General features: G+C 62.9%; 10 protein-coding genes across 10 annotated transcripts; 7 read left to right on the top strand and 3 right to left on the bottom strand.

The window, feature by feature from the left end:
• Nucleotides 1-719: 719 nt before the first annotated feature.
• Nucleotides 720-3,645, top strand: RHTO_06408 (Zn(2)-C6 fungal-type transcription factor; the record flags this gene model as incomplete). Its single annotated transcript, XM_016420069.1, has 8 exons — nt 720-973; nt 1,090-1,280; nt 1,341-1,450; nt 1,505-1,775; nt 1,829-1,962; nt 2,020-2,248; nt 2,307-2,853; nt 2,913-3,645. The coding sequence occupies 8 exons, from the start codon at nt 720-722 to the stop codon at nt 3,643-3,645; spliced, it is 2,469 nt and encodes an 822-aa protein (XP_016269484.1).
• Nucleotides 3,646-4,082: 437 nt separating this feature from the next.
• Nucleotides 4,083-5,581, top strand: RHTO_06407 (TEA domain family protein; the record flags this gene model as incomplete). The annotated part of the gene is made up of 4 exons (XM_016420068.1): nt 4,083-4,104; nt 4,167-4,457; nt 4,522-4,704; nt 4,761-5,581. 4 exons carry the CDS (start codon nt 4,083-4,085, stop codon nt 5,579-5,581), a joined length of 1,317 nt encoding a protein of 438 aa, XP_016269483.1.
• Nucleotides 5,582-6,139: 558 nt separating this feature from the next.
• RHTO_06406 (citrate synthase) lies at nt 6,140-8,523 on the bottom strand (the record flags this gene model as incomplete). The annotated part of the gene is made up of 10 exons (XM_016420067.1): nt 6,140-6,189; nt 6,308-6,382; nt 6,454-6,662; nt 6,729-6,760; nt 6,823-7,382; nt 7,447-7,646; nt 7,712-7,785; nt 7,844-7,951; nt 8,349-8,387; nt 8,497-8,523. 10 exons carry the CDS (start codon nt 8,521-8,523, stop codon nt 6,140-6,142), a joined length of 1,374 nt encoding a protein of 457 aa, XP_016269482.1.
• Nucleotides 8,524-9,717: 1,194 nt separating this feature from the next.
• Nucleotides 9,718-11,793, top strand: RHTO_06405 (UDP-glucose:hexose-1-phosphate uridylyltransferase; the record flags this gene model as incomplete). The annotated part of the gene is made up of 7 exons (XM_016420066.1): nt 9,718-9,847; nt 10,264-10,415; nt 10,507-10,697; nt 10,770-10,826; nt 10,969-11,130; nt 11,194-11,451; nt 11,520-11,793. 7 exons carry the CDS (start codon nt 9,718-9,720, stop codon nt 11,791-11,793), a joined length of 1,224 nt encoding a protein of 407 aa, XP_016269481.1.
• Nucleotides 11,794-12,265: 472 nt separating this feature from the next.
• RHTO_06404 (zinc finger, C2H2-type transcription factor) lies at nt 12,266-15,118 on the top strand (the record flags this gene model as incomplete). The annotated part of the gene is made up of 5 exons (XM_016420065.1): nt 12,266-12,335; nt 12,426-13,268; nt 13,392-13,466; nt 13,537-14,124; nt 14,214-15,118. The coding sequence occupies 5 exons, from the start codon at nt 12,266-12,268 to the stop codon at nt 15,116-15,118; spliced, it is 2,481 nt and encodes an 826-aa protein (XP_016269480.1).
• A 370-nt stretch (nt 15,119-15,488) lies between these two features.
• Nucleotides 15,489-16,631, top strand: RHTO_06403 (uncharacterized protein; the record flags this gene model as incomplete). Its single annotated transcript, XM_016420064.1, has 3 exons — nt 15,489-15,694; nt 15,902-16,155; nt 16,276-16,631. 3 exons carry the CDS (start codon nt 15,489-15,491, stop codon nt 16,629-16,631), a joined length of 816 nt encoding a protein of 271 aa, XP_016269479.1.
• Nucleotides 16,632-17,382: 751 nt separating this feature from the next.
• RHTO_06402 (uncharacterized protein) lies at nt 17,383-18,804 on the top strand (the record flags this gene model as incomplete). The annotated part of the gene is made up of 2 exons (XM_016420063.1): nt 17,383-17,641; nt 17,720-18,804. The coding sequence occupies 2 exons, from the start codon at nt 17,383-17,385 to the stop codon at nt 18,802-18,804; spliced, it is 1,344 nt and encodes a 447-aa protein (XP_016269478.1).
• A 151-nt stretch (nt 18,805-18,955) lies between these two features.
• On the bottom strand, nt 18,956-21,679 carry RHTO_06401 (uncharacterized protein; the record flags this gene model as incomplete). The annotated part of the gene is made up of 5 exons (XM_016420062.1): nt 18,956-19,326; nt 19,463-19,746; nt 19,808-20,328; nt 20,397-20,927; nt 20,996-21,679. 5 exons carry the CDS (start codon nt 21,677-21,679, stop codon nt 18,956-18,958), a joined length of 2,391 nt encoding a protein of 796 aa, XP_016269477.1.
• Nucleotides 21,680-22,555: 876 nt separating this feature from the next.
• Nucleotides 22,556-23,934, top strand: RHTO_06400 (NADH oxidase; the record flags this gene model as incomplete). The annotated part of the gene is made up of 2 exons (XM_016420061.1): nt 22,556-23,248; nt 23,314-23,934. 2 exons carry the CDS (start codon nt 22,556-22,558, stop codon nt 23,932-23,934), a joined length of 1,314 nt encoding a protein of 437 aa, XP_016269476.1.
• A 122-nt stretch (nt 23,935-24,056) lies between these two features.
• Nucleotides 24,057-25,770, bottom strand: RHTO_06399 (mannan polymerase II complex ANP1 subunit, glycosyltransferase family 62 protein; the record flags this gene model as incomplete). The annotated part of the gene is made up of 5 exons (XM_016420060.1): nt 24,057-24,070; nt 24,157-24,597; nt 24,660-24,745; nt 24,800-25,329; nt 25,390-25,770. The coding sequence occupies 5 exons, from the start codon at nt 25,768-25,770 to the stop codon at nt 24,057-24,059; spliced, it is 1,452 nt and encodes a 483-aa protein (XP_016269475.1).
• Between the last annotated feature and the right edge of the window lie 196 nt (nt 25,771-25,966).

Raw genomic sequence — 25,966 nt, 5'->3', positions numbered from 1 at the left:
ACAAGAACACAAAAGATTGGCTTCTTCGTCCCAGCAACGTTCCCGTCTTTGCCTCTCCGACCGTTTGGCGGCGAGAGGTGGAAAGTGAGCGGGCTGGACTGGCGCGAGACGGGCTTGCTTGCGGGCGTCTCCCCTTGCTGCTTTTATACGGGCGTCGTATGCTCTCGAGGTGACCGCTCGCGACGCCTACGATGCCGGAAAGCCCAACGAAGGAGGTTGTCGGCGCCAGAGTTCCGCTGCGAAAGAAGAAAGGCGGCTCTTCCGCTCACCGTTCGCTCGCTCACGCCTTGTGGCTCTTTGCGCTGGCCAGCTTCATTGAGACGGCACGCACACTCTTCCTGCGCTGCATACACACGCCTTGCGCACTCCACGCCGACTCTTGCCTCCTCGCTTACTCTCCTCGGCAACCGCTCGCTCGCCTCACAGCCCCTGAAGGCATCGGAACGGTCCGTCAATACGCCGGAAGACGGGTCTAAAGGTGTCTGATCATAGTGCAACGGCTCACGGTGCGTTGTACACGCCGCGAAATCCTCATCTCCTCTTGGTCTCGCCCCGGCTCTCCGGGCGAGACTGGGCGTCGAGTCCGCCTGTCACGCGTTCGAGCTGACTTTGACGCTCCTCACAGACTCTAACGAGCTGCCAGGCGAACCCCCGACTCGCTCGTCGACCCAGACCACCTCGCTCAACCAGCACCGCCTCCCCTCTCCCTCTCTCGCGCAATGTCAGCCGCACCAATCGCCTCTACCTCCTCCGCCATCGATCCAGCGGAAGCCAGTACCTCCAGATCCGCGCTTGGAAAGCGGAAACGCCTCCCAGCATGCGACTGCTGCAAGATGCGGCGTTTGAAGTGTGAGCCGGTCCCGCCTCCTGGGAGCTGTCCGAGGTGTAAGGCGACGGGCGTGGTGTGCACGACGACGCCGACGGTCAGGAAGAAGGCGGCTGGACGGACGGGGAAGAGGATTGAGGAGGCTAAGTGAGTTCGCTCACTTTATCTGGCTTCGGGAAACGGCAGGGAGAAGTCCTTGACTCGACCCTGGCTATTTGCTGCCTCGCTCCTCAAGTAGGTAGAGCTGACCCTGCTATGCGCAGGGCGACATTCGGCACGGCAGATCCCGACGCGCCCGACTTTATGGGCGCATCAAACACGCCTTGGCTTCCGCTGCCCCAAAGTGGCTCCCTACCGACCTCCGTCCAGCCCCCGTCGCTCTCGAACGAGTCGACTGAGAACCAGCTATCGAAGCAGGAGATAAGCAGCGCGCTCATCTCGCATCTCCTTGAGTGTGCGTCGTGTCTTTCTCAGAATCTTAGGCCAGGCTGAGGTGACGTTCTCCGCTGCGCAGTATATCAAGCCCTACCGCAGTCCTGGCTGCCCATCGGCGTACGAGGGAAGGTGTTCTCGCAATTCGAGGCGGCTGGCCGCCAACTCGATGCACTGAGTCCTGATACCGAGGTACGCTTCCTCGCCTCCGTAACGTCGACTTCGCTAATGCATCGTCGGTCGCAGGTCCTCGCTCGCGTTACGATCGCCCTGACCTCCCGCCTCTCCTCCCATCCCGCTCTCTTCGGCCCCGGCTCTCCCGTCCCGGCCTACGAAACCCTCACGACCTCGTACCTCGAATCGCATCCCGATCTGCGACAGTACGGCAAGCGGCGACAAGCGGTCTGCGAGCAGTTGCGGCGAGAGGCGGTCGAGCTTGCTTGGCGGAGAGGGACGCTGGCTGTTACAAGCGAGGAGAACATGGCGAGCTGCTACCTGCTCGAGCTGCTGGAAGGAAGTGAGTAGCGTCTGAGTCAGCTTCTCGCGCTTGAGCTGACGTCAAAGTCGCAGGAAACGATCCAGTTGCCGGCAAGCCCTACGGCAGCGCATTCGTCTCGCACCTCCAGACCATCCTCAACGGTCAGGACGCTCCCGGCGCGACGATGAAGATTGTCAACATGTCGCTTGCATGGAGCGCGCTAATCGTGCGTCGCCTCGTCTGCCCTGTTCTCGCATCGAGCCGAGCTGATTTCAACCTGCAGATGCGAGAAGCCCTCCAAGCCGCGAACGCCGGCCGCACCTCGCACTTCACCGCGACAGATGACCTCATTCTCTGCGGCGAAGTCCCACGCTCGATCGAGGAAACGCTGCTCGAGTCGGTCGAGGACGTGGACGTGCGAGACTCGGTTCGGCTGTTCTTTGCGCCTATGCGGCCTTACACATATCATTGCGCTCGACTGGCGCGGGAGTGCGGCGAGAAGATCACTGGCAGTGAGTTGCGGACGAGTTATGGTCCAGGAAACATACCGCTAACGCCGCTTCGCTACAGCCGCCGCCCGACGCCAGCCATTCTCGGAGCAGTACCTCGCCAAGTACCTGACGCAGCTCGACCACCTCCTCCACCTTTTCGCCCTTCTCGAGTCCCGCATCGCCTTCGTCCTCTCGCCCGCTGCAACTTCCGCCCACTCCCTTCCCGCACCTTTCGAGACCGAGCGGCAGTTCATCATGCGAGCGTGCCTGCACACGCTCGGTCTCGCATGGTCGTCGCTCTCTCTCCCCGTCCACCTCGAGCTGAACCGTCGCATTGCCGAATTGCGCGATCCACCGCCGGACCACCAATCGGCTTCGCACCTCCAGCCCAGCCGGAAACGGACGCTTGAGCGCCTTGAGCTGCTCAGGAAGCAGGTCGAGCAGGTTACGCTCAAGGCTGCGCGGATGGTCGCCCAGTGTGTGCACGAGGCGCCGAGTTTGGCGTTCCTCGTACAGCTGTCGGGCGAGAACTTGGACAAGTGGGTCAAGGTCCTTGTTGACGCGAAGACCGTGGAGGAGGGTGGAGCAGGCATCACGAAGGAGGAGAGGGAGCAGGACTTGCGCTGGTGAGCTCGCCCTTGTCGCCCTTCGTGCGGACCTTGAGCTCACCTTGCGACTTTGATAGGATCCTGCAAGGGCTGAAGACGATGGGTTGGTCTTGGACGGACCTCGAGGGTCTGACGTCCACGATTGAGGAGGCGCTTGGCGGTGCTACGCTCGAGGACGCGCCGCAGGAGGAGGCGGACCCGGCCAGCCCGCAGCTGTTGCCGGAGACGACGATGTCCGACTTTGCGAATGGCATGTTCGCTACTGCACCATCCGCAGCATCCGCATTCGACTTCGCCTCGCACGCACAAGCACAGGCGTCGACTTCGGCCGCCCAGCCTCCTCCGCCTGCACAGCCGGCTTTCGCCTCAACGTCGAACGCACCCGCCGCGCCACTTCCCGACCTCTCTACGCTTGAGTCGCTCTTCGGCAGCGCACCCGCACCCGCCGACCCGCCTCCCGGCCTGCCCGACCTCTCGACCCTCATCTCGCTGTACTCGTCCGGCGCGCTCAACCCGATTCTGACTACGCTCAGCGGCACGATGGACGTCAACACGCTCGCGTCGCAGTACTTCGCCGGGACGCTTAACGTCAATGCGTTGCTGGGCACGCTCGGAGGCGGAACGGCCGGGATGGGCGAGGCAGCGAGCGCTTCTCCCGCGCCCTCCGGCGCTGGCGCTGGAGACGGATCGATGGCCGAGTTTGACCTGGCCGCCTTCTTGGCTGAGCCGGCGTTTGGGATGCCCAGTCCCGGAGGATTTGGGGGCGGAGGAGCGGGGGGATCAGGCGAAGCGGGCGGTACTTCAGGTTGATGCGTGGACTGGATCCGCTGCAATGCCTTCCATGACCTCACCCTGTGCTGTTGCACCACTCAGCTCGCCCTACGAAGCGAGAGAAGCCGCTGTCTTCGCTTTGCGTTCCGCTTCCCCTCCTTCGCTTCAGCTTGTTCGCTCGCTCATCGCGAATCGCGCTTCTGACCGCGTAGACACACTTGTACGTGCTCTCTCACCCTTCCCTGGAGCTTGGTCAGCGCCCATCGCGCGCCTGAGGCGCTGAGCCCGCCCCGCCCTCTTCATCGCTCCAGTGTTGACCTCCTCGTACCCGTCGCCCACAGCCTCGCAAGGCGTTTTTGGACGCGAGACCGTGCTCTAGAGCTTCCTATAGCAGCCCACGCTTGCCTTCCACGCTCGGAAGCGCTTCCCCACCGCCGACGACCCCGCTCACTTCCTCCTCGCTCGGACTGTCCACCATGTCGCGCTCTTCCTCTCGCGGTGCGTGCGCGGCATCTGATTACGCCCCTCGAGTTGTACCGACCCACTCCGCCTGCCCGCAGTTGCATACAAAACCTCGGAGATCCATCTCCCCTCCCACACCCTCGAAGCTCCCGCCAGCTCGACCAGCGCAGCCTCGACCTCGCCGCTCAAGACCCGCGCGTCCCTCCGCACTCGCGAGTCGTCCATCGCCTCGTCGTCGACTGCCGCCGCTACGCCGAAGAAGCGCGGACGGGCGTCGATCGCGCCGGGCGCGGGAGAGGAGGACTCGCCGAAGAGCGCAAAGAGGGGCAAGAAGGACGAGGGAGGCGGAGACCTGTGGGATGCCGAGCTCGACAAGGTCCTCTATGCCGGTGCGTGCCCGTCCAGGCTTCTGAGCGGCTAGTCGCTCCCGGCTAATCCGTCTGGCGCTGGCAGGCATGGCTCTCTTGCCCAACATGGGCCGTCGCACGATCTGGCTTGAGGATGACGACGAGTCGTACGGTCGCAATGGTCTCCTTGGCGAGTACATCCGCCGCCAGACAGGCAAGATCCGCAACCGCACCCAAGTCGCCAGCCACATCGCCGTCCTGCGCAAGCACAACCCGAACGACAGGAAGCGTGCGTTCGCTATTCTCTGCTTCTAGTCGGTCTTGAGCTGACACTTGCCCTTGCAGTTGCCGACCTGATCCTCGGACACGATGTCGCGCCGGAAGACCTCATGACTACGCACTGGGCCGAGCTGCTCGGCGAGGATCGCTTCCCCGAGACCCGCAAGCTCGCCAAAGAAGTCAACGATGCCGTCAAGGAGCACCGCGAGCTCGTCGTCAAGCAGCAGAAGGCCCGTCGCAAGTCGCACAGCGGCTCGCCTGCGCCGCGCAAGCTTCGCACGGACGACGAGGACGAGACGGACGGCTTGACGAGCGAGGCGGAGGCTTCGGGGACGCCCAGACGTCGTGGACCTGGTCGCCCGCGCAAATCAGTCGTCGCTTCCTCCTCGGCCGCCTCGAACTCGACTCCTGCTCGCGCCCGCACGCCTCGCAAGTCGCTCGCCGCGGCTGTCACACCCTCGAGCTCGGCGTACGCTGCGACGACGCCCGGCACCGCATCGCGCCGCTCGGCCAGGCACTCGCTTGCCGCTGATGCGTCGGCTGTCGAGGCGACCACTGACGACGAGACGCCCAGGCGCAAGTCAGCTCGTACTTCAGCTGCCGCTGCTGTTGCGCCTGGATCGGCGAGGAAGGGCAAGGGGAAGGCCATGGCGCCGGTCAAGAAGGACTCGACTCCTCCCCCGCCCGTTCCTGTCATCCCCGACTCGCTCGCCGCCGAGTCATCCGCCGCGATGGACGTCGACGCCGTCGTGCAGGACAACACACACGTCGAAGTCGTCCCTGCTTCGGCGGGCGAGTCGGTCGAGAGCGGCTTGGCCGGCGAGAGCGGTACGGGCGGGTGGTTCTCGGGTGTCAAAAAGGGCTTGATGAAGCTCGTTGGGTACTAGGCGCTCAGGAGGAGCTCGCTTGTTGACGGGGTGAGGAGGCTTGCTTGGGTTACTGGTTCTCGAGCTCTCGGGTTGTGCGCTACTTGGCTTGATTCTGTTATACCCCCGTCTCTCCCCGCCCGACTTATCTGTAACGCCGCCTTTGCTTATCTCTCGGTCTTTCACTCGTGAGAGATCGGAAGATGGCCAGCGAGCGAACGGTGAGCGGAAGAGGCCGCCTTTCTTCTTTCGCAGCGGAACTCTGGCGCCGACAACCTCCTTCGTCGGGCTTTCCGGCATCGTGAACGTTGCGAGCGGTCACTTCGAGAGCATACGACGCAGGTGAAAAAGCAGCAAGGGGAGACGCCCGCAAGCAAGCCCGCCTCTCGCCAGTCGAGCCCACTCACTTCCCACCTCTCATCGCCAATCGGTCGGGAAGGCAAAGACGGGAACGTTGCTGCGACGAAGAAACCAAACTTTTGTGTTCTTGTGAAGAAGACGAGGAAAGACAGAGCGGAGTGGGCGGAAAGGAGGGTTGTCTACAAACGCGAGCAGCGCTTCGCTTCGGCGGAGAGCGCTTTACTTGACGAGCTTGAGGATGGCCTCCATCGAGAGCGACTTGGGGCGCTCTGTGCGTGGACGAGGGAGTCAGCGCGAAGGAAGGGAGGAAGAGGGAAGGAGGAACGGCGGGTCGAACGGTCGCCGTCGTCGCCAAGTTCAGACGACGATAGGAACGACAGGACTTACCGATAGGGAGTCCAAGAGCCCTATCCCAAACATACTGCGAGAGAGCACCGATGGCACGCGAGGTACCGAAAGTCACTGCAGAGTCGCGAGAAGAGAGAAGGTCAGCTCGTCAAATCTGCGTCTCTCCTTGGGAGACGGAAACGCGCCGGTGTAATAGGGGAACTGTGTAAGCCCGTAGTGGTAGAGCAGCGAGCCTGACGCGGCGTCGACGTTGGGGAAGGGGTTCTTGGTCTTGCCGTGCTCGGTGAGGACACCCGGGGCGACCTTGAAGAGCGAGTCGACCATGCGGAAGACGGGGTCGTTGGCCGTCTCGGGGTGCTTGTTGCCAAACTCGCGGAGGGCGGCGAAGCGGGGGCTGCGACGAAGCGAGAGAAAGTCAGCCTTCGCAAGTTGCGAGTCTTCGAGCGGGACGGGAACGCACTCGGGCTTGCGGAGGACGGCGTGGCCGTATCCCTGCGCAGGATCCAACGTCAGCACACAGCGAACGAAGGGAAGAAAGGAAAGCGAGTCCATACGGGGATGACCTGGCCGCTGTTGAGCGTCTTCCAGATGTACTGGACAATCTGCTCGTCGCTAGGCGAGTCACCGAGCTCCTTCTGCATGCCGAGGATGAACCTGAGGACCTCCTGGTTCGCGAGACCGTGAAGCGGGCCGGCGAGACCGCCGAGCGCGGCCGAGTACGAGAGGAACGGGTCCGAGAGGGCCGATCCGACGAGGTGGGTCGTGTGGGCCGAGACGTTGCCTCCCTCGTGGTCGGTGTGGAGCGAGTTGTAGAGCCTGATGAGCTCTACAAATCCCTCCGAGTCGCCAAAGCCGATCTGGGTCGCAAAGTTGGCCGACAAGTCCTTGGTCTTGTCGACGGGGGCCATGTTGGCTGCCCCGTCCTTGTACGAGTGGAGGTAGATCCTCGCGGCGATGGTGAACGACTTGGCGACGCAGTCGAGCGAGTCCTCGAGCGCCGGCTCCCAGTACTCGGCCTTCTTCATCCCGGCCTTGTACCTGGCAGCAAACTGCGAGTCGTGGTTGAGCGCGGCGACACCGATGACGAACTGGGTCATCGGGTGGAGGGTCTTGGCTGCGGGCGCGAACGCTCTATCAGCCACCGCTCTGAAGCACACTCAAGAGGCCGCGGCACTCACGCAACGAGTCCAAAACCTTCTCGACGTGAGCCGGGAGCTCAGAGCGCGAGACGAGTTCCTCCTGGAACTGCTTGGTCTGCTCGGCGGTGGGGACCTTGCCCGTGAGGAGGTACCAGAACATGGCTTCGGGGAGGATCTCCTGGCCGCCCGGGGCGGTGGGGAGGTCGCGCTGGCATTCGGGGATCGAGCGGCCCCAGAAGCTGTGGGAGCGAGGGAGCGTTAGCGAGTGTGCGGTGGAGGGAGCGAGAGAGGGAAGGGGACGAACCGGATACCCTCCTCGGCATCAAGGACCGACGGGTCCCAAAGCATGAACTTGATTCCGCGTCCACCACCGACGACCTGCGCGTTCCTCACTCAGCTCAAGTTCTCAATGATGTAGTGGGTAGGTCGGGCGCACCTGCTCGACGGTGACGTTTCCGAGCGTCTTGGCTCCGTGCTCCGACTTGATCTGCTTGAGGAGGGCCTGGCGCTCGGGGATGATCTCCTTGAGGGTCTCGCGGATGGTCTGCGCGCGCGTCGAAGAGGGTTAGTTCGGAGTTCGCGACAGTGGGCGGGATTGCGCGTGTTTGAATGGGCGGTCTGGAGGGACCCAGTAGCACTTAAAGCTCGATAACTCCACCCGCAGAGCCATCGCTGAGGAAGCGGACGACGGGACCCGGCACTCCGTCCCCATCTGGTCCTCCTCCGCCCTCGCGTCGCTCAACCCTCAGACCTCGCGCGTCGTTGCGACCGGTACAGAAAGTCCCGATCTGATGTGGACCACTCTTTGCCAGACGCGCGAGCCCGCTGGAGAGCTGGAGGAAGGCGGCGGGTCGATCGACAAGATCTCTCTCTGTGCACCTCCAACCCATCCGTCCCTTGTTCTCCCACAGTCCAAGGGAAAGAGGCGAACGGAGACTGACCGAGACGTTGCGGCGATTGGCAGCCTGAGCGGCGGTGCGCTGTTCGTGCCCGAGTCGAGCGAGGGTCAGCACGAGGTGTCCTGGCGGGTGACGAGCGAGTCTCTTGCTTCGCGGCAAGGAGCGAGAGAGAGGGAGGGTGGGAGCGTACGGCTGCGGTGCGGGTGGCAGAGAACATGGCTGATCTACTGTGCTCTGGTAGAGAGAGAGAGAGGGAGGGGACGCGAGAGGGAGAGAAAGAGGGCAAAGGACGAGGACGCCGAGGAGACCGGACAGACACGGGCCCACTCCCTCACCCTCTCCTGCTCTCTCTTTGCGTGCTACTGGGACACTGGCACAGGCTACACAGTGACTGCCACACGCTGTAGTGGCACCCTCTGACTCACCGTCGCCGCGCCGCCCGCCGTCCTCGTCGTTCGCGCCCAACAACTCGCCCCTGCTCCCTCACACCCGGCTACCTCTCCCCAGCACCCCGGCTCACTCGACCATACGTTTCTATCCGCGCACTGCACACTTCAGATGAGCTTTACCACCCTCAGCGATCCAGGCGCATCCGCTTCTCCTCGCTCGCTCGAGGCGCTCGCGGGCGTTGTCCGAGGACAATCCGGCCAGAGGGGCTGAGTGTGGCTGAGTGGGTTCAAAAGACGCCTATCTTAACTGAATGGGCGGGCTCGGGACGGAGGATACTGGCTGGAACGATCGTGCGGAGCCACAACGACTTGCTTTTCTCTCTCGCTCGCTCGCTCGACGACATGCTTGAGTTTTTGCTCCATCCAGGCCTGCAAACCCGCTGACGCTCCTATACTCGACGTGTCAGTCAGTCGCTGAGTGACGAAGAGCGAAGGGCGATGGCTTCAAGCGGGTCGCCCTGCGCCGAACTCGACTTGCCTCGACCTCTCCTCCCGCCCTCAGAAGGCTTTCGTGCTCTCTAGGACTGGAGGAGCCCGGAAATCTGGTCTACATGCCGGCGCTACTGCCTACGCTCTTCGGCACAAATGAGCAGCTTCTTCGTTCTCTCCAGCTTCGCTCCTTCATTCCGCCCTCACTCTCTTGCTCCTCCTCAGCTCCCTCTGTTCGCTGCTGCCGAGCGGAAAGTGACCGGGTGGGACTCACCACGCGTTCACCGGCTCACGACGAGCAAAGGGGCGGCGCAGCGCAAGCAAGCGACACAAGATTACAGTAAACCCAAGACGCAGTTCTCCTCGCCGTCTCGCGCCGCCTTGTACTCCGTCGACTTTATGGTAGCAGAGTTCTTGCAACGAGCGTTTCGAAGCAATTTCGAGTAGAATGAGTTCACTGCACAGCAACTGGGTCGGCTTGCAGCGGCCCGCTCCCCCTCTCCTCTCTCCCTCTGCCTCTCCTCTCACGCAACATGTCCGCCCAACCCGCTCACCCGACAGACACAAGAGCTTCCGAACCAGAGACAGAAGTAGACTTCAACCCGCTCGATCACTCACACAGGAGGTGGAACCCGTTGAAGAGGGAGTGGGTGTTGTGCAGTCGTGCGTTCCTCTGCTCCGTCGTCCTCGCGCTCGCTTGGACTGTCCGTCTCCGGGTTGGGTTACGAAATGGCGCACGCTTGGCGGAGTCGGGCGGGCTTTGCTGAAGAAGAGGAGGACTAGGAGGGACGGGGATCGATGACGCGCGCCGGACTGCTTTCCTGCGCGCTTTGGGGGCCCATGCGAGTCACAGACGAGCTTTCGGGATGACTGCGGTGCGCTTGCGAGGGTTCTACGCTGGCGTGTGGCGGGAGGTTGAGGGGGAGGAGGGCCGAGGGGAGGAGCGGTGGAGGGTTTGTGGGAGGATAGAAGTGGATGCTGCGCTGCTATACTACCCCTAACCACAAGGCGCATACGGCGCTACCAACTCCACCCCATTCCTCCGTACGCTAACTCCTCTCCTTGCTTCGCGCACGCAGCCCACCGCACCAAGCGACCCTGGCAAGGCGCCGTCGAACCTCCCCAACTCACTTCTCTACCGGAGTACGACGACAAGTGTTATCTTTGTCCGGGGAACGAGAGGGCGGGAGGAAAGAGGACGGAGAGGTATGAGGGGACTTTTGTTTTCGAGGTGCGTTGTCGGCCGCTTCTCCTGTCTCTTCTTCCCGTGCTCTCTGTTAGGTGGGTGTTGAGGATGTAAAGGCGGTGATATGTGCGCGCAGAACGACTTTGCCGCCCTCCTCCCCACTCCCATCTCCCCTCCCGCTCCCGCCTCCGAAGACCCCTCGACCTCCTCCCTCTTCCAAACCCAACCCGCGCGAGGGAAATGCTACGTCATCTGTTTCTCGCCCCGGCACGACTTGACGGTCGCCGAGATGAGTGATGAGGGCGTTCAGAGGGTCATCGAGACTTGGTGAGTCCCGGATTGTCTCTCCTCTCCCCGAAGCTTGACGAGCGTGGGCTGACGAGTCCCTTGGGCGGACAGGATCGAGCTTTACAGGGATATCTCGCTCGAGAACCCGTGGATCAAGTACATCCAGATGTGCGTTTGTTTTCCCTTCCGTTCTCTTTCCTCGCGACTGACCTTCTCCTCCTTTCTATTTCGCGCCTGCCTCTTCTCCCGCTGCTCGTCGTCCCCCGCCGTCCTTCCTTTCCACTCCCGGCTCAACCGCTCGCCTCTCCAGCTTCGAGAACAAAGGCTCAATGATGGGCTGCTCGAACCCTCACCCGCACGGACAAGCCTGGAGCTTGAGTTACGTCCCGACCATGCCGGAACGGATCTTGGCGAGTCAGAGGAGTTGGGCGGAGGAGTGGGAGGGGAAGGCGAAGGAGGGAGTGCCGACTTTGTGCGTACGGTTCGAGATGGTGTAGGGAGGAGTGAGCTGACCGGGCTGGGCAATGGCGTGCAGGACCAATGGCCTCCCTTCCCTCCTCCTGACCTACGCCCACTCCGAACTCGCCCTCTACCACTCCTCGCCCTCAACCTCTCGCGTCACCCACCTCGGCGACCACTTTGTCGCGCTCGTCCCGTACTGGGCTGCATGGCCGTTCGAGGTCCTCGTCGTGCCTTACAAGCGACATGTACCGAGTTTGGCGTATTTGGAGGAGGAGGAGAAGGCGGATTTGGCGCGCACTTTGACGAGTGTTGGGAGGAGGTACGATAACCTGTACGTTTCGCCGGCCTTTCTACTCACTCCGAGTGGAGCAGTACTGATGAGTGTTTGGTGCGCGGCAGCTTCGAATGCTCCTTCGCCTACTCGATGGGGATCTACCAAACCCCAACCTTCTCCCCCTCGCTCTCGCTCTCCGCTCGCGGCTCCTCCGCCCCAGACGCCTGCTACGCCCAGCTGCACATCGGGTTCTACCCGCCCCTCTTGCGCAGCTCGACCGTCAAGAAGTACCTCGTTGGGTTCGAGTTGTTTGCTGAGACGCAGAGGGATATCACGCCTGAGCAGGCGGCGGTGAGGTTGAGGGAGAAGAGCGAGACGGAGCATTACAAGAGGGGGTGAGGGGGCAAGGTAGGCGGAGGATCTGCCGGTGGTGTCGAGGCAAGTCCGTCAGGTCCGCCGTCTCGCCGCTTTACTTCAGCTTCTCGCCAACACTCTCCCTCTCGACACTTGCTCCCCTGCGTCCCTTTCACTCGGATACCGTCCATATCTATCCCTCCGAACTCGTAGACAAACCATAGACGACCGTTCCGCCGCGTAACGAGATTACCTCGACGACGTTGGCCTCTCCGTCTCCTCGGCATTCGCTGCTCGCTCTGTGTTCTTCCGTCGTGAGATCCTGCGTTTCCACGGCCTGGAGCTAGATCCCAAGCGAGCTGGACCTGCTGTACGACAGCATTACACCCAGTTTGTAATGAGCTCAATACAACTCGTTTGTATGGCCTGGTCTCCTCCCCTCCCTTCGTCCCCCTCTTGCGTTTGTGTTTGTTGTTTCCCCCTTTCGTTCGCAGTCGCCTCGACGACCCACTCGACGATGGACGACATCCCCGTCCACTACACGCACAGCGCGCCCTCGCCCGCCGCCCGCGCCAGCCCCTCCCGAGGTGCGTCCCCTCGCTCTCCCTCTCATCCCGCGTCTCGACACCCGCGCGCAGTTTTGACATCCCCACTCCCGCTCTCTCACTCGCTCGTAGGCGCAGCACACGCGACACGCGACTCGCTTGGAGCTGGAGGGAGGACGGATGCGCGTGCTGGACCGCAGGACGGCGATGACGGGGAAGGGTTGTTGCCCCACCCTTTTCAGGTCGGATTGGGTGCTCCGTCGCAGCCTCAGACTCAGGCTGGACAGGGCGCACAGGACGGAAAAGGGGGCGGCCAGAACGCGGCGGCAAAGGCGGCGGAACAGAGTGTCGAGGCGTTGTTGCAGGATGCGATTGAGCGCACTCAGCGCGCGACCGGGCCGCAGGACGGTGCTGCGCAGGGACAGCAGGGACAGGGGACGACGGCGGGAACGGGCGCGGGCGCAGGCGAGCAGGGACAGGCGCAGGTCGACCATCTCGAGTTGATTCGCCAGGCTTCGCTCGGAAACGGCGCAGGCGCCGGCGCTTCAGGCTCGACTGATGCTACGACCAACAACGCCCTGCCGAACCCTCCTCCCGTCACGGACGCCGCACCCGCCGGTTCTGCCTCGCCCTCAAGCGCCTCTGCCTCGCGTCCCGCCAAAGGTCCCGGTTCTCGCGCGCGCTGGACACCCGCCGAAGACGCGCGTCTCATCGAGCTAGTCAAGATCGACCCACCGCTCACCTGGAACGAGATTGGAGCGAGGATGGGCAGGCCCCCGACTGGGTGCGGGATGAGGTGGTACAAGTTCTTGAGGGAGAGGGTGGCGGAGGACGATGGAGAGGAGGCGGTGGGCGAGAAGGATAGGAGCGGGGGAGCTGGACAGGCGCAGGCTGAGGCGTCAGCCGAGGGACAGGCGCAGCAGCAGCAGCAGCAGGCTCAGGCAACGGCAGCGGCAGCGGCCGCGAACCCCCAAGGTGCGTTTCGTCGGTTTTCGCTGCGAAAGCCGGTAGCTGTGGCATCGCCGGCGTTCTACGCCCGCCTGCGCTGCTCTTCCGTTCTGGTCCGACCACTGACGCTGGAAATGCTTTCCCTCGCAGCCGCCTCGACTTCGGCCGCCAACGGCTTGCACCCGAGCGGCGACATGATCGTCGGTGGTTCGAGAGGTCAACACGGTGCGTTGAGCTTGTTTACTCCGCAGAGCTAGCGGGGATTGCCCCGCTAACTTCGACATCGCGCCCACAGACCACGCCGTCTTCCCACCCGCCGCCGCCGCCGCTACCGGTCCTTCCGGCTCGCCCCGCCCCGTCCTTCCGCTCCCCTACGTCCCGGCCGACCAGCTCCCGCCCGCTCTCCCTCCCGCCGCCGACCTCGCCGGCCACCCCTTCCCGCGAGACTCCTCCCCGACGACCAAGATCCACTCGAATGCCGGCACGCACTACCTCCCTGCCACTGCACTCGTCTCTCACCCCCCTATCCCGTTCAAGAAGAACCAGGTTCTCAGGGGGAGGAGGACGAAGGACCCGAAGATCTTGGAGGAGGAGATGAAGGCTCAGCAGGAGGCGGCGAGGAGGAAGGCTGAGGAGATGAGGGCTCAGTCGGCGGCTGCGGAGGGCGAGGACGACGAGGAGCTTGATGAAGAGGGCAAGAGGAAGAAGAAGACTGCGGCGAGGCCGAGGGGGAAGGGCAGTGCGGGTGGGCTTGGAGCGAAGGGTGGCACGAGCAAGGGTGGGAACATAGTCCATAAGTGCCCGGCTGAGAACTGCACGGCTGCGTTCAAACGCAGCGAGCACCTGCGCAGGCACTACAAGGCCGTCCATCGCGGCGAGAAGCGTGCGTCCCGAGTTCCTCTCCTTTGATGTCGGCTCGTCACTTGCGAAGACTGTCGCGCTGACCGGCGATGGGCATACATCCACTCGCAGCCTTCCCGTGCACGGTCGCCGACTGCGGCAAGGCCTTCTCGCGCAAGGACAACCTCCAGCAGCACCAAGCGATGGTGCACTTCGTCAAAGCGCTCTATCACTACCCGGATGGCACGACCTCGACCGACCCTCCCGAGCCCGGCCAGGAAGGCGTCACGACCACGTTCGAGGCGGTCGATATCTCCAAGACGCCGCGCGGGGCGCAGAAGTTGAGCCGCATCAAGGGGAAGCAGGAGGAGCGCGCGAAGGAGGCGAAGAAGATTGCGGATGAGCGCGAGAGGGGCGATAGGGAGGTTTCGGCGAGCGCGTCGGCCGAGGGAGGAGACGCCCACGCTGGACCGTCGACTTCCAACTCGCATGCCAAGGGCGTCCCGCCGTACGTGCGCGGCTTGATGGACGCATCGGGCGTCGAGGGCGCCTACTCGGTCACGTCGTCGATGAGTCCTGGTCCGTCAAACGAGCGCGGGGCGTCGATGTCGAACGGCGACGCACACCACGTCGTCGGCAACAAGCGCGGTCGCTCAGCGGTCGACTCGGATGCGGAAGGAGGTGCAGGTTCGGACGCCGCGGTCGACAAGCGCCTTCGCCTCGGCGGCATCGACCCTGCGCTCGGCGGGAACGGCGGCTTCTACCCTACCGACCCGGCTCTCCAAGCTCTCGCCGCGCAGGTGCAGCACAACGCGCACGCCGCCGGCTACGACTCTGCCGCCGCCCAGCAACAACAACGCGACCTCCTCTCGGCTCTGCAGCGCATGGCGCAGCAGGAAGCGGGCGGGCCGGGTGCGTCGGGAGACGACCACCACCTCGAGTTGAGGCCCGACTTTATCGTACCCGGCTTGGAGGCGTTCCTCAATCAGCAGGCGGCGGAGGCGGCGCAGCATGGTGCGGGTGGAGGGGCTGCGTGAGTGAGTCGGAAGGAGCGCTTGGAGGGGACGGGGTGCGCTTGAATCGCTTGGTGTACGTCCGCTTGTTGTGGCTCGCTTTACGCTCGTCTCTTGGTAGTCTCTTGTGACGTGCACTGCTTGATCCCATCGTCTCTTTGTTGTGACCGTTCCTTCTTGTCTCGAGGGGAGACGGGACTTGCTCTTCGTCGCTCGCTTCCTTGGGCGACCGAGCGGGCTTCTATCCTATTATAACGCATGCGAGCCACTGCAGCAGCAGAATGTCCAAACGAAGTGGACGACGAGCAGTTCTTCGCCTCTCCTCCTCCTTGACCTTGAACTTCCTCGCCGCTTCTCTCACACCCGCTCGAGACAGTCAGAGACCAGCTCAAACATGCCCATCAAGCTCCTCACCTCCCCTCCCGAAGCACTCTCGCGCGACGAGCTCGCCTCCATCTCACGGTCGACCCCCTCGACCTTCGAGGGCATCCCGCCTCTCACGCGGCACCACGAGCCGCAGGGCGTGCGGATCAAGGTCGAACCGGCTTTCGAGGGCTTCAGCGGTGAAGGCGTCGAGGGCGCGCTGTGGGTCACGGAGGGGTGAGTTCGACCTTTCGACTCCTGGTGTTTGATGAGGATGGGGAGCGGTTGCGGCGGGGCTGGGAGACGCTTGTCGCTCTGCATGGGTGGCTCATCTAACCTGCAGAAGCGTCCGGACGCCTCTCCTCCTCCGCTGAAGCCGCTTGCGACCCGCATCCCTTGCTCGCACGCCGAACGAATCGCTGAAACGGTCTCTTCCACACACAGTGCCCTGTCCTTCTTCTCCGCCGCCTCATCCACCGGCCTCACGATCCCCTACCCGCACATCACCCTCCACGCCGTCTCCCGCCAGCCCGCCCCTGCCTCGTCGTCTTCCTCCGCACAAGCAAACGGCTCTTCAGCAGCCGCAACGGGCGGAGCGTGCATCTACTGCCAGCTCGAGGAGAGTGAGGAGATTGCGGAGGATGACGAGGGAGGAGAGATGAGGGAGATGTGGATCACGCCGGAGGACGAGGCGAGCGGTGCGTTGTTCTCGGTTCCTTGATCTCAAGCGCGACGATGCTGGCCGTAGTCAATCGTGACTGGTGACAGCGTATTTGCCTGCCGGGTCCGGTGTACTGACACTCGAACACAACTTGCAGTCGACAAGATCTTCTCGGCCCTCTCGCTGTGCGCTTCCCTCCACCCCTCTGCCTCCGACTCCCTCACCCAACCCTCCGTCATCCCCGCCTCCGCGCACGCCTCCTCCTCCGGCGCAGCGAGCGACTCCCAAGCCTCGCTCTTCGCCTCGATGGGCCTCGACCCGTGCAGTATGGTTTACGCGACGGCTGATGGTGGGATCGCAGGACCGGGATTGGCGCTGATGGGCGAGGAGGAGGGGCAGTGGGATGATGTTGAGGAGGGAGAGGCAGAGGGGGAGGAGCAGGCGGAGAGCAGTGCTGGGCGGACGAGGAGCGACTTTGTGAACGAGGGGAGGGCGAGGGGCGCGCCTTATTGAGCGGGGCGGTTTCTAGGCCGGGCGGGTGACGCAAAAGGGCAATATATTGAGTACGTCTAACGTTCTGCATTGCTGGCGTCGTCTTCAGCGCTCGACCGCTTCTTTCGAGCAACGTCGTTGTCAAATCGCTCGTGCTTGACCTTCAGCTTCGACCGCTCCCTCCTTCCGGCAACTCGTCGCTCACAGCCGCTTTCCGACTGCATACTGTCCCAGCAATCACGCCCTGCGCTCGCCGTCGCTCCGAGGTGACCTTCTCAAGTATCGGCGGCTTACAGCGCGACAAGCTCTCTTTCTCCTGCTCATGCGCATCCGCGGCGCCTTAACGGATGCTCTACACGCGTAGAAGACACTGCTCGCCGGTTAGAATGTATCTCACGGCGAGAGAGACAGGAAAGCGGTCTCGCGTCGGCCTCAGAAAGTCCCGTTCTTGTGAACACGCTTGTGCAGGCCTAGTCGAGTATCTGGCGAGCTCACAAGCCCCTCTGTACGGTGAAGGAAGCCTTCGCCGCGACCGCCTCTTCCACTCGACTCTCGAACCCCTTCTTCCCTCGTCCACCTCGCTTCTCTCGCTCGAACGCGCTCGTACATAGCCTGTTGTTACTTCACCGCCCAATCAGACTCCTCAGTGCGCCTTACACCTACCCGCACGCCCTCGCACACTCTCATCGCTCCTCTCCACCGCCTTCGCTCGAACGTCCATCAACTTCGCCTCGCCCACCTGTGACGCGCCAGGACCGGTCTCAGGTGCAAGATGAACGCTGGACAGGAGCTTGCTGGGCTGCCAAAGCCGACTGAGCGGCTGGGCGAGCCGCAGGAGGATGGACAGGCTCGGGACCTTGCGATTGAGGCTAGGGAGGCGAGCGACGGCGGCTTGAGGAGCGCAGGAGAGGCTCAACACGGCTTTGGTGGACTTGTGGATTCTGTGCCAGTGGCAGGAGGGCAGGGCGGGCAGGTTGAGACGGCGGGACTTGCGGTTTCGCGGGACGAGGTGGTGGACTTGGCTGTCAAAGGTGCGTTTGGTGGGCAGTCGCTTCTCTTTCTGGACGAACCTGGACCGTGAAGCTAACCGCTCCTTTTGTTGCGCACAGGTCCCCTCGCGGAACTCCGCGACATCGCTTCCAACGCTGAAGCCTCTTCATCCTCTTCGACTGTCGCTGCGCAAAGCTTGAGCAGTCAAGCGCAGAGCGTCGCGAATGGCGCAGCAGAAGTGCCCGATTCGATCGGCGCAAGTGGCTCGGTTTCCGCCAAACCCGCCCTCAGCGTTTCCATGGCAGCCGCGACGAACGGAACGACCGGTTCCCCTCCCCTCTCGCCTCTCACGCCCGTAACGGACTCCTCCGACGAAGATGTCAAACTTTCGAAAGGCAAAGGCCGCGCTCGTTCCGACTCGCCCGCTTCCTCCTCGACGAAACGCCGCCGTACTCGCTCGCCTCCACCCTACGTTCTCCCTCTCCCGCCTCCTCCTCCCTTCCTCGTCAATGGCGGCGGTGCACAGGATGACGCCCCGCTCGGTGCCAACTACCGCATGTGGTCGGACCAAGAAGACGCCTATCTCCTCACCCTCCGCGCAAGCGGCTACACCTTCGAGCAGATTGCCGAGCTGGTCGGGCGCTCGAATACGGCGGTCAGTATTCGCTTCTATGCGCTGAAGAGGAGGCAGAAGGAGCATGCGGCGCAGGCGAAGAAGGAGGAGAAGGACGCGGCCGAGGTGTCGCAGTTGCTGCTGGGCGCGGCTTCGAACGGGTTTGGCGGCGTCGGCGAGTCGAGCGTGTGGACGATCGATGGCCAGCCGGTCTTGGTCGGCCCGTCGAACGGCTTTGGCGACCCAAGCGGTCTTGCCGCCAATCCGCCTCTTCCCATCGCTTCCACTTCCGCCTTCCTCCCTCTTCCGCCCGCTCCTTCCGCCTCCGTCCCCGCTCCTCCCATCATTCTCCCGCCTCCTGTGCGCAAGACCTCATCGATCCGCCACTACACCGCCGAAGAAGACGACCTCGTTTGTCAATACCGCCAAGAAGGTCTCTCTGCCGCCGCGATCGGCAAGAAAGTCGGTCGCTCCACCAACAGTATCTATAACAGGCTCACGGCGCTCGCGAGTATGGGGAGGGATGTCAAGCCGAGGAAGAAGACGAGGGCGAAGAAGGAGGAGGACGGTGGCGGTGAGGCGTCTGCGTAGGAGCTGCAGGGGTGCCGCTTGATTTGCTTGCATTGCCGTACATCACGCTTCGCAACTTCTCGTCTCTCTGCCTGTCAGATGTTGGGCGCGTGGAAGCTCGTTCGTTAGGAAGGTCACCTTGCCGCTTGCTCGACTTCGAACAACTCGCTACTTATGCCGCCAGCTCTGCCTCCCTCCTCGCCTGATCACGTAGCTCCCGTTCCACCTCGCCTACCGCGACCAGCGCCTGGTCGATGCGCTCCTCTTCGCGTCTGGCCTTCAACACCTCGAAGTGGTCGACTTGGTGCAAGGCCTCCTCGAGCTCGAACAGCTCCTCGCACAGCTCGCCGTGTAGACAGGAGCAGTCGTCATTGCTCCGTGCAAAGTCGATGAGCCGGAACGAAGAAGGGCCGACGTCGGGTTTCCAGACGATGTTGTCGTCGCGCAAGGACTTGTGCTGGCAGCCGAGCTTGAAGTGGAAGCGGATAGCATCGCTTCTGCACGCACGATTGTGCTCCAGGACATTGAGCTCGCTCCAAAGCCCTGCGAGATGGGCCGGCAAATCGACCGCTGATTGTTCCTCGAGACTTCACACCTTCGTCGAGTCCCGCTACTCGTCACCGGACCTGCAGCTGCTCCTCCCTGTGCGCCTGCTCAGTCAGGCAACGTTGCTCCTCACCAACGACCGCCAACGCTTCAGCAACCTCCAGCCTTTCCCGCTCCTCGGCGACCATCTCGACCATATCCGCCCACGCCAACGACTTTGCGAGCGTAGTCAATTCCTCGCAGCAGAGACGATCTTCCCTACATACGCAGTCGCCATCGTCACTTCGGGCAAAGTCGATGAGCCGGAACGACGAGGCGCCGATTTCGCGCTTGCAGACGACGTTGTCGGCCCTGAGCGAGCAATGGCAGGCCTCGAGCTTGAGTTGGAAGCGCACGGCGAGTTTTCGGACGGCGTGTCTGCAGGTGTGGAGAGAGGGTTAGCACTGGCCGCAAGAAGAGAGAACAATGCACAACTCACCGTTCCGCGCTCGAGAGGTGAGACCAATCCTGTACACTCCTCCCCCACTCCTCCATCAGCAGCATCGTCGTCGCTCCTCCCATCTTGTACGGACTCGCCTCGCCCTCCTCCGCACTCCACGCGCCCACAAACCTCGGCGCCAACTCCTCCTCGACCATCTTCTCGCCGTGTTCGCGGAAAAAGGCCGCCTCGCGAGCAACTTTGGTGTTTGAGCTTGTACCGCAGCGCGAATACTTGGCGAGGAGGGGGAACGGCGAGTTGGAGCAGTGCGCACGGTAGACAAAGCCTTGGTTGCCCTCGCCCAGCTTGTCCGCGCCGAGCAGCAGGAGCGGCTTGGGAGCGTCAGGCGGGCCGTGTACTCCATTTGTGCGAGTCGTCGGGTGAGAAGCTTGGCCGGAAGGTGATGGCGTTACGGGCGTAGGTGAGGCGGGTGGTGAGGAGGCGGGCGGGAGAGGCGACAGGGAGTGAAGGGTCGCAAGCGAGCCGTCCGGACAGACGAAGGCGGCGTGAAACGCGCGGTTCTGGATAGCATAGCGAATAAAGAGATCAGTGGCGACGGTCGTAAAGCGAGAAGGAAGCGAGGATGGACCTTCTTGAGCTGCTTGAAGGTGACAAGCCGGTACTCCTGTTGCAGCGAAGGAGCACGCGGCAGACGCACGTGCTCTGCTGACCGCTCGTTCGCTTCGACAGGCGCGCGAGCCTCAGGCAAGGAAACGGCTTTGTCGCCTGCGAGAAGCGACGAGACTCGCGTCCGGATCTTCCCCTCGACCTCTTCGTTTCCAGCGCCGTAGATCGTGTGGATGAAGCTGGCTCCATCCTCCTGCAGCGCCGCGTTGACGGGCAGCTTCGGGCCGAAGACTATGAGAAGCGGTGAAGTGCCGCGCATGCTGTTCGTCTTCGTCTCCGTCGGATGAGAGGGCGACGTCAAGCGCGCGAGGACTGTCTTCGCTTCCTTTGAGTCGGCAATCAAGTCGGAGAGCTGCGGATTGTGAGCCGGGCCGAGCTGGGAGAAGGAAGGGAAGCTGGACGAGTTGACGTCGAGGACGAGAAGCGGCGTGAAGTGCGTCTCGCCGAGAACAGTGACAAGGAGCGGGCGACAGTCTTTGCCCGTCTGGGCGAGCTGATTGCGCGCCAGAAGACCCAGAGTCAGCGGGAGATGCACAGCCTTTACGAGGGAAACGGACTGACTTCGTCTAGCCGAGTCCAGGGGTTCGTCGCCTCGAGAATCGGGCGGCACTGCCAAGGATGCGACGACGAGCCAGTTGCGGCAGACGCTTCTGCCAAACCTTCGAGCAGGTCCAGCACATCATCGGCAGGCTGGTGGTGCCAGCCGAGTCTGACGGGACTGACGCCGCAGGAATGCGACGCCTGGCCTTTCGACTCACAGTCGCAGTCCCAGCGGGAATATGCAAGCTCCAATCGGCGAGCCGCCTCGGGTGGAACGAGCCCTGGGCAGAAGCCCGGCAGTCGGACTCGCAGGTTTTGGATGGAGGATACACCGGACAGAGGGCGAGGCTGGCGCAGACGCTCTTCTGGAAGAGTGGACAGAACTGATGACAGAAGGGTGTCGGGAGGATGAAGAGCTCGGGAGAGAAGGTAGGAAAGGCCAGCTTCGGAGAGAACGGAGGCAAGTTCGGGAAGGTAGCAGAGACCGAGGACAGTCTGAGGCCTGGCGCTCCGATCCATGCCGTCGCAAAGAGCGTCGTGCCATGGCGAGTACCGGTCCTGCGGGAACGGCAGTGTTTCGAAAGGATACGCAACTCGTCGCAGGAACGTCTCGACCGTTGGGGGAGCCTCGCCGGCCACCTGTGCCTCCTCCACCAGGTCGTTCATCGTTATGAGGCCGTCTCTCGGTGCACTGCCATCCATCATGACGCCCCAGAGTGCGAATAGCGAAAGCAGCCGTTCAAACTGAAGCGCGAGCGTGCGACGGCGAGAAGGGCGCTGGGGTCTGCGTAGGGTAATCCGCCGTGGTCGCAGTAGATTTTGTAGCAACGTGAAGATTCTGTAGCTCGGAAGAGTGTGAAGCGAGTGAACGGAGAAGGGAAGGCAGCGGAGAGCGAATTCAACGGCACGTCAATACCGCGACGACAGCCGTATGAGACTGTAAGGTCTGCAGTCACCTTTGTGGACGCCCTGGCACGGCTAACGCCCGTAGATCATGTCCCGGCGGCAGTGCGCCCTCACCACCTCTGGCTCGACGACGTCTGTCTCCTCCCGCTCGCTCTGCTTTGAAAGGCACAGGCTGCCGGGACTTCTTGCTTTGCCTGGCCATCCATGAGGAGCCTTCTGACCCCCTCGCCCTTGACACACTCCCTCAGATCGCGCCAATCGCCCGTAATCCGCCTTTCCAACCTCATCACTGAACCGGCGGAGGACTCGACATGACGGTCGCGGCAGGCGTTAGGCAAGCGGATGGGCGGGTGCGATAGTCCACAGAGGTGGGCATGTCGCTCTGCGAGACTGGGCAAGCCGACGCTGGCCACGGAGGACCCACCTCGTCCTCCTCGCCAAGTCGCTCGCTCATTTGGCGCCTGCGGGCGTTGCGGCCCGTCGGTGCTCTTACAAAGATGCCGCTCTACTGCGAAAGACGGCCGCCGCCCTTCCGCCGCTCTCTTACGCGTCCACCCAATTCGGCTCGAGGTCGCCGAGCGCCTGTCCGAACGCCGCGCGAGGCTCGGAGACCGCGCGCTCGCTCGCTTGCTTTTCCTCTTCTTTCCCTCTCTCACGCTCGCTCGCTAGGTCACCATGTCGCTCGCCTTCGAGCCACTCAAGCTGCCAAATGGCGTCGTCCTCAAGAACCGCATCTGCAAGGCCGCGATGGAGGAGAACCTCGCCGACATCAACCACTTCCTCGCGCCCTCGCACGAGCTGATCGAGCTGTACCGCGCGTGGGGCAAGGGTGGATCGGCGCTCGTCTTGACGGGTCACGTCATGATTGACCCGCGCGCGCTTGGCTCGCCTGGTGCACTCTGCCTCTGCGATGACCTCGTCGACGCGGACCCAGTCTACCTCGACCGCTTCCGCCAAATGATCGACGCGTGCAAGGAGGGAGGAGCCGAGATCTGGCTGCAGATCAACCATCCGGGTCGACAGACGCCCAAGGCGCTCGGACAGGTCGCGAAAGGTCCTTCCGCCGTTGCAGTCGACATCGGCCGGCTCTCGCGCGTCATGTTCGACACGCCGGTCGAGATGACCGAGGAGGACATCCAGGATGTCATCCGGCGGTTTGCGCGGACAGCAGCGTTAGCGGAGGAGCTGGGAGCGGGCGGAATCGAGGTGCATGCGGCGCATGGCTACCTCCTCAGCGCGTTCGCCTCGCCCATCGCGAACAAACGTACGGACAGGTGGGGCGGGTCGCTCGAGAACCGCACGAGGCTGCTCTTTGAGGTCGTGAAGGCCATCAAGCGCGAAGTCAAGTCGTCCAAGTTTGGCGTCGGGGTGCGTGGCGCTTTGACGAATGTCAGAACGTTCCCTGACCGCTAACAGCGTTGATGCTCACGCAGGTCAAGATCAACTCGGCCGACTTCCAGCGTGGCGGCTTCGAGGAGCAAGACGCCCTGCAGGTCATCGAAACGCTCAACACGCTAGGCGTCGACTTCATCGAGGTCTCCGGCGGGTCATACGAGTCCCCCGCCATGCGCGGTATCAACCTCTCTTCCCGCAGCGCCCAACGCCAGGCGTACTTCCTCGACTTTGCGGAAAAGGCCGCGGCGCTCTCGCGGGTCCCGATCATGTGCACGGGCGGGATCGTGCGCCGTGAGACGCTCGACCAGGTCGTCGCGTCGGGCAAGACTATCGCCGGTATCGCCACCGCTATCGGGATCATGCCTGACCTCCCGAACCGACTCGAGCGAGGGGAAGACCCGGCGCCTCGGTTGAAGTACACGACGTCGTGGATCCTGAGCGGCTCAGTACTGGCGTCGGCGACGACGAGGCAAGTCAACTACAGCATGGAGCGGATCGGGCGGGGCAAGGAACCGTGTCCGGGAGTGTGGCCGGCTTGGGCGCTGCTGATGGACCAGGTTGCGGGGCTTGGGCAGGCGAGCAAGTACAAGAAGGTGGTTGTCAAGTACCTAGATGAGCGAGACGGGCGGGCGGTGAAGAGCGGCAAGAAGGAGGAGTAGATGCGGGCGGAGAGCGGTAGATTTCGCGGACCGGCTAGAGCGCGTCTCTCTTCGTACAGGTTGATTGGGTTCAGTGTTTTGCAAACCATCGCATTGCAATAGGGTATAGGTGGAGCTGCGTTCTACCCGTACAAACCTGCGGGAGCGAAAATGCGAAGTTTTGGGAGACGGCATCAGCGAGATCCGGCAACCGATGATTTCGCTGGAGCGAGGGGAGCGCACCGTGATAAACGTAGTATCTCGGCAACCCCAGCAACCTCCCCCTTCCGCTCTTTCTCTCCAGATCCGCTCCGTTCGCCCCTTCCGCCCCGTCCGATCCAGCAGGCCTCCGCAACGCCTTGACAAGCTGCGCGAACCCCTCCGTCTCGAGCTGATGATCGACCGGCGGCCACGCAGGGAAGATCGCGCCTTCGCGGTGCACTTCTGCGCGGACGAGTGCGAGACAGCCGCCTACTGCGTCGAGGTCGAGCGTTTCGGGGATGGAAGTGGCGGAGGCGAGAGCGGGAGGGAGCGTCAGGTCGACTGGAGGCCAGGCCGGGAGAGAAGAGAGGGGGAAGGGCGAGGAGAGGAGGTAGGGGTCGTGAGCGGACAGGACGGTCGAGGAGTCGGCTGCTGGGACGAGCGAGGCGAGGTTGAAGCGGTGCGTTGGATGGTCCTTGTAGCCTGCGCCACGACGAGCTGTGTCAGTATGGTCTTGTGTAGCAAGAGCGTGCAAGCGCATTCACCTTCGATCAGCACGTCGTTCGTCGCGAGTTCTGCCTTGAGCTTGAGCGACTCGGGCGTCTCGATCCAGTTGTTCCGGTCGTATGGTCTGTCGTAGAGAACGTCAGCGAGGTGCGAGGAAGTGAATGAGACGCGGGCGCACCCCAGCTCGTTGTAGGTCTTCCAAACGCAGTTCGGGACGACAACGTCGGCACCTCGTTCAGACAGCGACGGCCTGTCGCCCTTCGCATACGCCAAGAGCCGCTCAATCATCGACGCCTCGTAGTCGACCACATCCACATCGACCCAGAGCACCCAGTCGACCTCGGGCACCATCGCAGCATTGAGCAACCACGTCCTGCTCTTGCCGAGCAACTTCCGCCTTCCAACCTGCGCCGCATATTCGTGTCGCTCCTTTCCCACGTTCTCTCCCACATACGCATCCTCGCCCGCTGCTTTCTGCTCCGCAGCAAAGTCCTTCTGGAACACGCTGATCCGCCCCATCCGTTTCCCGCGAAACTTCCGACTGTATTGTCGCTCGTCTGCGAGCTCGAGAGCACGCTGATAGGTTCCGTCGGTCGTGTCGGAGACGAGGATGCCGAGGTGGAGGAGGTGAGAGGGGTAAGTGAGCGTCGAGACGAGGTGGAAGAAGTGCCAGATGTGCTCGATCGAGTTGCGCATCGGACAGAGGATCTGTGTGGACGTCGTGAGCATGCGCATAAGTCTGGCGGGCGAAGAGAGAGCCGGGCGCACCAGGACCGTCTCGTTGTACTCCCTCGCCGGCGTAACGATTCCCTTCTCGTCGACAAGAGGTCCTCCGAGTCTCGTCTGCACTTTTATGCCTCCTCCTGCGCTCCAGTCCCGCGCGACGACTCTTGGTCCTCCGCCCAGCCGGACCCGCTCGCTGCCCGTCCCAAAGAGACCCAAAGTCCATCCCGTTCCGACAAATACAAGCAAGAACAAGCCAAGTAGCGTCGCCGGCCGAATGCACAGCCGCTGGATGTGCACGCGGATCGAAGGTGGTCGCAGCGACTTGTCCTTGTATGTTGCGCCGGTCGACCCGTTCTGCGTCGACGAGGGGACGAAGCGAGTTGTCGGGAGCGCTGGCGGGCGCCGCTTCGACGAGTGGAACATGCGAGAAAGCTGAGTGAGATAGTCTAGCGTGCTACCGCTGCATCTCGAGCTGGTGCGAGCTGGCAGGAGTGAAGGGAAGGAGCGAGAGAGTCGAGTGAACAGGTCGGCCTAGGACGACGCCCTCGCTCGCGTTCCTTTGGCTGCTGAATGGCCTTGATGTGCTCCTAGCCTCTATAGCTCTCATCTGTGCCGCCCG

The sequence above is a fragment of the Rhodotorula toruloides genome, assembly GCF_000320785.1.
Source record: "Rhodotorula toruloides NP11 unplaced genomic scaffold Scaffold40, whole genome shotgun sequence".
Lineage (NCBI taxonomy): Eukaryota > Fungi > Basidiomycota > Microbotryomycetes > Sporidiobolales > Sporidiobolaceae > Rhodotorula > Rhodotorula toruloides.
The sequence above is the reverse complement of the archived record's forward strand: the minus strand, read 5'-3'. Positions and strand labels throughout refer to the sequence as shown.